This window comes from Myxocyprinus asiaticus, chromosome 25, assembly GCF_019703515.2.
Source record: "Myxocyprinus asiaticus isolate MX2 ecotype Aquarium Trade chromosome 25, UBuf_Myxa_2, whole genome shotgun sequence".
In the NCBI taxonomy this organism is placed as follows: Eukaryota; Metazoa; Chordata; class Actinopteri; order Cypriniformes; family Catostomidae; genus Myxocyprinus; species Myxocyprinus asiaticus.
Window position 1 is genome coordinate 310,001 of NC_059368.1, and position 8,316 is coordinate 318,316.

The 8,316-nt window shown below is 40.2% G+C and overlaps 1 protein-coding gene across 7 annotated transcripts in view; it reads left to right on the forward strand.

Annotated features, from left to right (window-relative positions):
* The window catches only part of LOC127415731 (1-phosphatidylinositol 4,5-bisphosphate phosphodiesterase beta-4-like), a 90,125-nt gene extending 82,063 nt beyond the window's left edge, over positions 1–8,062 (forward strand). For 6 of the 7 annotated variants that reach the window (XM_051654587.1, XM_051654588.1, XM_051654590.1 and 3 more), the window contains 5 exons: positions 134–235; positions 313–370; positions 1,074–1,160; positions 1,372–1,408; positions 6,234–8,062. In XM_051654587.1, coding sequence (XP_051510547.1) covers positions 134–235; positions 313–370; positions 1,074–1,160; positions 1,372–1,408; positions 6,234–6,322 — 373 coding nt within the window. In that variant the 3' untranslated portion in view covers positions 6,323–8,062. The remainder of the gene's footprint in view (positions 1–133; positions 236–312; positions 371–1,073; positions 1,161–1,371; positions 1,409–6,233) is intronic. The other variant, XM_051654592.1, reaches the window with a different exon arrangement.
* The last annotated feature ends 254 nt before the right edge of the window (positions 8,063–8,316 follow it).

The following is an 8,316-nucleotide window of genomic DNA, read 5'->3' on the forward strand; positions in this document are numbered from 1 at the left end:
GTCTGTGTGAACATTACTCGCACTCTTTATTCTAGAAAGTGCTGTAGAAACTGAGCGTCTGTGTAAACAGCAGGACTGATTCTCTAGATTGTGTTTTTCAAGTTATAATATCTGTATTGTGATTCATCGACAGGCAAAGCAAAGAAATGAAGGCGAATCAGGCGAAGTCATCGATGGAGAACAGCAAAGCCATCAGTCAAGACAAGAGCATCAAAAATAAAGCCGAGCGCGAGAGGTGACGCATTCTTCACTGTATCAAACATGCATGAAGAGACGAGATTATTAACACACGTGTTGCGCTTTATTTTGCAGGAGAGTTCGCGAGCTGAACAGCAGTAACACTAAAAAGTTTCTTGAAGAGAGAAAAAGGGTTTGTAGTTTATTCACACGGTTACAGAGCGATTTAAAGTATATAAAAGTGTTTAAGATTGAGAATAAAGATATTCACAGCGATTTCAGTGTGGAGTATAAAATTAAGAAAAACATTAAGGGATAGTTTTTAGTTTCTAAATCACCCAGCATGACTGAATACTAAGGTGAAATATTAAAAATAGTCTTAATTGGGGGTCTGGGTATCTCAGCGAGTAAAGATGCTGACTATCACACCTGGAGTCGCAAGTTAGAATCCAGGGTGTGCTGAGTGACTCCAGCCAGGTCTCCTAAGTAACCAAATTGGCCTGGTTGCTAGGGAGGGTAGAGTCACATGGGGTAACCTCCTTGTGGTCGCTATAATGTGGTTCTCGCTCTCGGTGGGGCGCGTGGTGAGCTGTGTGTGGATGCCGCGGAGAATAGTGTGAAGTCTCCACACGCGCTATGTCTCCGCGGTAACACTCAACAAGTCACGTGATAAGATGCACGGATTGACGGTCTCAGACGCGGAGGCAGCTGAGATTCGCCCTCCGCCACCCGGATTGAGGCGAGTCACTACGCCACCACGAGGACTTAGAGCGCATTGGGAATTGGGCATTCCAAATTGGGGAGAAAAAAAAAAACAGTCGTAATTAATAGGCCCATAATGCATTAATGTGTTTTTAATTGTGTCTTGAACGTTTTTACCGTATTTCATCTCACAGTTGGCGATGAAACAGGCGAAAGAGATGGAGCAACTACAGAAAAACCAGCGAGAACAACTGGAGAAACTGGAGAAATTTAACGAGCAGGTGAAATATGAATGATGTCTGTGTGTTTACATGATCACAGGAGATGTTCAGTAGTTAACCGCTACCAGAATCCTGACTGGTTCAAAGACAAATGAACCGTGTCATGATTTCACTCATGATTTCATTTGTGTGTTTTTCTTCCATGATTATATTTTGTGTACATGACGTCTGAAGTCATTCATTTATATTTGATTTGCTTTTCTTTGAACAGCTTTTGAAATCACACCATGCAAACTGTCAGACTCAAGGTAGGCTCACTCGTATCTCTGTTGTCTCTTTCTGTCTCCAGTTTTCTCCATTGAGTCTCGTTTCTCTCTTATTTAACGTCACATTCCCTGTCTTCTTCTCACAGGTGTATGGTGCAGGGATCAATCACACAACACTCCACAACTTTCTCTAGTTCAGAAGCTTTTTTCTTGTGATATATTTCGTGGTGGTAATTTAATTCGTGTCTTGTGCATTACACTGAACAGTTTCTCGTCTCGTGCTCTTTTTTCAGCGTCCCGTCTCGAGTGTTGTGTTTTTACGACACAACACTCAAATTTAAGGCATGACAGTGCAGCTTCTATCTGCTTGATTGGAGAAAGACCAAAATTTCCAAAACGGTTGTTCAAGATTACAATCAATGAACATATTTTAAATCAGCAGTAAAATCTAAAACATTGGTATCATAAATGGTGCTTCTTTACTTCAGATTACGCTAAAAACACAATTTTCCCGGCTTGTGTAGCTAATGTGCATGCACATTCTCGAGTTGATTGACAGGCGATGTCTGTATCTAAAAGGTGATTGGCCCTTTCACCTTTAGGGTTCCTGATCCGTTGTCCGCTGGGTGATCCAGTTTCTCTTATTCATGTTTATAGAAGTGACCCGTCTCTGCTAAACTGTCTCTGATGACGTTTAGTTCTGTTAACGCTTCTTGAATGTCAGTATTCTTCCACTGACACAGACTCACGGGTCAGTTTTGATAACTCCTCTTGAGTTATCTGTTGGAATTTGTTTAATGACTCACTCACTCACTGAATCAATCATTAGAAACACTAAAAGAATCATTAAGGAATCTGAAGCACAATGATTGTCTCATGATACCCGTCAGTCATTTGAGTCAGTAAGATATAACGTGCTTACTGCACTAAACTCAAATATAGATGTGCATCACTCATCATCAGCATCATACAGTGTCAGCACACACAGAATCAAACTCTATTAAGAGTCAAAGTGTTTGAATCAGCATCTACTCTGAATCAACTCTTTATTACATAGTTAATATTCACAGTGATTGAACAGTGTTCAGTGCTGTCATTGATAATGTTGACATGAGCTGTGTCGATAACATTAAATATCGATATATATCACGATACTTTTCCTCACGATATTGCATCGACACTATTGATCCATGTATCTGTATTTCTATTGAACTGTTTGTGCGTTCACATCATGTCCAGCATTTCAATAAAGATGCAGCAGCTGGTGTAAATAAGTGCAAACTCTGAAAGTGATGTTCCTCAGTGCGGTCAGAGACACGAGAGAGACCGAAACTGAACCCGTTTCTCTCACGGACACGCTGAAACTCTCTCACGCGTTTGACACGAGATCACTTTGTTGATTCCTAAAATCCCAAGATCACTCTTTTTCTCTCTGTACAACTCTCTACAGTGTGTGTAAATCACTCACATATGTGACTAAATAAACATTCAGATTCACTCTGCAGTGATTGAGTATTATAGTGATGAAGATGTTCAGCATCCAGATCTTTTCACTGTGTGTTCAGAGTTAAAGTTTAGTTTGACTCGTTCTGTGTAATGAGTGTCCAAAGATGAGATCCACACAATCCATTTGTCATTGAATTATGTCTCTTTAAATATTATTTCTATTCATTACTGTCAGTTATTGATCAAAAACAACCAATAGAAACATTTCATTTGAATCACTCATAACACAGATGAGGTAAAGAAGCCATTCGACCAAAATAAACACTTCTTAAAGAGACAGTACCGCTTTAGCACTTGTTCTACATATCAATGGAAATACTTGTAAATAGTACAAATTAGCATGAAAACAACAAACATATATATATACAGTACTGTGCAAAAGTTTTAGGCACTTAAGATATTTCACAAAAGCATTTGTCTTAAGATGGTTATTTATATCTTCAGCTTCAGTGTGTCAATAGGAAATATAAATGTTAGACTCACAAACATTACTTTTGCAAATAGAAAAGATTAGAATAGAAGAACAGGGAGCCCTGCAACAGATGTCATGGCCCCCACAGAGCCCCCACTGAACATCGAGTCAGTCTGAGATTACATAAAGAGACAGAAGCAATTGAGACAGACTAAATAGATAGAAGAACAGGGAGCCCTGCAACAGATGTCATGGCCCCCACAGAGCCCCCCACTGAACATCGAGTCAGTCTGAGATTACATAAAGAGACAGAAGCAATTGAGACAGACTAAATAGATAGAAGAACAGGGAGCCCTGCAACAGATGTCATGGCCCCCACAGAGCCCCCACTGAACATCGAGTCAGTCTGAGATTACATAAAGAGACAGAAGCAATTGAGACAGACTAAATAGATAGAAGAACAGGGAGCCCTGCAACAGATGTCATGGCCCCCACAGAGCCCCCCACTGAACATCGAGTCAGTCTGAGATTACATAAAGAGACAGAAGCAATTGAGACAGCCTAAATAGATAGAAGAACAGGGAGCCCTGCAACAGATGTCATGGCCCCCACAGAGCCCCCACTGAACATCGAGTCAGTCTGAGATTACATAAAGAGACAGAAGCAATTGAGACAGACTAAATAGATAGAAGAACAGGGAGCCCTGCAACAGATGTCATGGCCCCCACAGAGCCCCCCACTGAACATCGAGTCAGTCTGAGATTACATAAAGAGACAGAAGCAATTGAGACAGCCTAAATAGATAGAAGAACAGGGAGCCCTGCAACAGATGTCATGGCCCCCACAGAGCCCCCCACTGAACATCGAGTCAGTCTGAGATTACATAAAGAGACAGAAGCAATTGAGACAGACTAAATAGATAGAAGAACAGGGAGCCCTGCAACAGATGTCATGGCCCCCACAGAGCCCCCACTGAACATCGAGTCAGTCTGAGATTACATAAAGAGACAGAAGCAATTGAGACAGACTAAATAGATAGAAGAACAGGGAGCCCTGCAACAGATGTCATGGCCCCCACAGAGCCCCCCACTGAACATCGAGTCAGTCTGAGATTACATAAAGAGACAGAAGCAATTGAGACAGCCTAAATAGATAGAAGAACAGGGAGCCCTGCAACAGATGTCATGGCCCCCACAGAGCCCCCACTGAACATCGAGTCAGTCTGAGATTACATAAAGAGACAGAAGCAATTGAGACAGCCTAAATAGATAGAAGAACAGGGAGCCCTGCAACAGATGTCATGGCCCCCACAGAGCCCCCCACTGAACATCGTGTCAGTCTGAGATTACATAAAGAGACAGAAGCAATTGAGACAGACTAAATAGATAGAAGAACAGGGAGCCCTGCAACAGATGTCATGGCCCCCACAGAGCCCCCACTGAACATAGAGTCAGTCTGAGATTACATAAAGAGACAGAAGTAATTGATGCAGCTGAAATAGATAGAAGAACTGTGGTGAATTCTCCAAGAAGTTTGGAACATCCTATCTGCCAACAACCAAGAAAAACTGTGTCCAGGTGTATCTAGGAGAATTGGTGCTGTTTTAAAGGCAAAGGTGGACACACCAAACATTGAAAATAATATACGGCATTATTTTTGAATATGCAATATTTTTCACAAGTGCCTAAAACTTTTGCACAGTACTGTATATGCAATAAAATATGTGCAATTTCAAGACATCACATTTTTTTATGAAATACATGGACTTTTTGTCAAATTAATATTTCCATAATTTAACAAGTTAAAAGGTCCCCATATAATCAACAGCATTAGCTGAAAGAGAATTTCTTTCATACTGTATGTAAATACAAATGGACATTAGAACTCAAATACACCCAAATTAATGAATCAAATCATGATATCATGATATATTGAATCAAATGTGTATTGCAATACGTATCGTATCATGAGGTGTCTGGCGATACCATCACTAATGTTGAGATTCAGCTTTACCGTTTATACCGCGGTATATTGTATCTACAGTGACATTTACAAGAGGGGAACTGACTTCCCCCGATGAGTCTGGTTTCTCAACTTACCTCTGGTGTTTTTTCTCCATTATCTAACATCTTGTGAGGTTTTTGTTCCTTTGGCATGCTCATTGGGTGCCTAAAGACCAAAACATCAAGGCATGATTTTCAATAAAGTTTCCAATTAAACTGCTCACTGGGGACTTTAAGACATTACAGCATAATTGTCTGTAAAGCTGCTTTGAATCGGTGTGTATTGTGAAAAGCACTGTACAAATAAAAATGACTTGACTTGAAAAAACCGACACCAAACGGAAAGCTATATGGTCTTCTGTCGCTTCTGTACGCTACTATCGTCTGCTTTATTGATTCTAATAAGAGCGATTTAGATTTTAGTGCCTTCACTTCTGCGCTGCTGTTTCCTGCTGCTCCATCCGCTTTTAGAGAGAATCTCTGTACACTTATTAAAATAAATTACAGTTCAGTTAACGGTGCTGCGGCATCACCTCTGTAGATTGAAAAGCTGTTCATTACTCATTTAAGGTGAGCATTGTGTGTATGCACTAGACTACACTCAGCAGACTGTTAATATACTAGTGTGCTGTGAGCGTTCACTGCAGAGGATGACAACACGTGTTGGAGTGTTGATCATGTGGTCTTTACAATGAAATATTTACATAAACCTTCACGAGAGGACTGTGAATGTGCTCATTTCACTTCCATAAATATGCTGAAAATGCATTCTGTCTGAACACACTCGTGGGAGGAATTGTGATTTTTAATGTTGAGTTTTGAGAGTAAACTCGGTGGGAGCCTCAGAGAGAGTTTAGAAATGAAAGTGAGTCGCTCTGTGACTTCAAACACAATAACTGAGTAAATTATAAAGTCCATGATGTGTGTGTGTGGTGTGTTTCTCCAGGCCAAGGACATGCAGAAGATGGTGAAGCTGGAGGAGGAGATGGACCGCAGACCAGCCACAGTGGTGTAACGCCTTCACCTGTCAACTGACACGAGAGAGAGAGCGAACGCTACCTTTCCAACACAACCAAACAAAACCCCCATAAATCTACATCACTGCACTCAATGCATCTGTCACGCTCCTCACCCCTGCAGTCTGTATGTCTGTAACCCCACCCCCTCTACCCTACCTCAGCTCTAGCCCCGCCCACCACACATTACCCCGCCTCTGCAGCTGTGTCCAGCCAATCCCAGCCGTAGCTCCGACCACTTTGCTATAAACAAGCTTTGAACATACCCCTGGAGGAACGGATTCATCACACGCATTTTTATGAAGCAGAACCGCCGTCACGTCCCCTACATAGTGAGCACATCAACGGGTCGAGCGCTCAGAATCAGTGTGAACTTTTCAACTTCTCTCTTAACTGAGCTAGTCAGCCGTAGCAGCAAACGGACGAATGCAAAGTTTTAGTTTGTTTTATGCTGTCAGCACGATCTGTGTGAACGTTACTCATGTGTCTGGAGCACTTTATATGTGATAGACGTCAGACGATCTTTGAATATGTAGCAGAGCGCTAGCTTTTCTCTGTACAGTAAGAATGTAGAGCTAGTGTGAATGAAACCAAACGTCATCGCTGATATACTTCTTAAACTGCTGTACTCGTTTACCGAGCAGTTGGCTTTTTATCATCTGTTAATTTATGTTTTTAAGATAGATGCACACGCCGTTTTACTCAAAAATGTTTGTATTTTAGAAGTGGAACTTTTTAAAACGCTGAACATCCCTCAGTCAGTGTAAATCATTTAATCACAGCCTTTGAAACGGTTATGGTTGTTAATGTGTACACAGCGCTGCACTGGACCTGTTTGAAGACAGTTGGTGTGTTTAGTGCATGAGGAGTATTGGCCGGGACAGGTGCAGGAAGTAGCAAAGCGTCACACCTGTGTTGTTCAGGTCCTGTACTGTACGGTGCTATAAACAAAAACAAAAAACCTGAACTTTGGCAGCTCCTCGCATGGATTTGGATGGAGGTAACACGTCAACATTTGTCTAACAGAAACTTTTTTCATTATTTCTGACATCACACTGAACTTGGGTTACATTTTTGGTGTTATTCCTTTTATTTTTAGAAGTAAGCTATTGGTACTTGTTTAAAAGAAAGAGTTTATTGTATATTCTGGATTATATGTGCTTATATTGACCAAACGTTTGAGGGTTTTGGGATCATATGTATATTGGTTCTTGTGTCTCCCTGTTTTCTTCTTTACGTTCATGTTTTCAAGTATTTGCTGGTGACCACATGTCTAGAGTGAAAGCAAAAGTGCTTTAAAACTCCATCGCTTACAAATGTGCCACTATATGTCAGGTAGGACATTAAATTATTTTACAAATGCCAAAATAAGGGGTTATTTATATACAGATACATGTATAAATATATAAATGTATATTATTAAATATGGCGAGTACTTTAAGACTACATTTTGTTTCTTAGAAGCTTTTTGCACTAGTTGAATGTTTTCTGTTGTGCAACTTTCATGTAGATTTTGCTCTATATTATAGTTTGCGAGAAAAGCAGATTATTTTTGCAGAACTGTCGCTCTGAATCTCATGGTTTTTATTTGTTTGTCTCCTGTAGTCTGTAGCTAATGGATCATGCTTTTGTATTTATATTGTATTTGTCAAACTTCAAGCAATGAAAAAACAAAAAATAAATCCTGTTGTTATCCTGCTACTTTAATACTGTTTTATAGTATGTGTACCAATAAACTATCCCAGGTGATAAATGAAAATTATTTGCATTTATTGTCTCTTTGAGCACGTATCAAGAGAATCGAGAGATAATGTGACCCTTGAGTTTTATGCTAAATTAATATTTTTTGCATTGCATAGATTTAAAGGTACAGTAAGTGATTTCAGACATGTTACTATCTTTTGTAAATTGAACTATGCTGCACACAACATTTAGAAATAGAGCGCAAGAGTATTCACTCACTTTTCAGCCGTCTTTCGTCCAGAAGTATTTTTCCCATTTAATTTTTTTTGT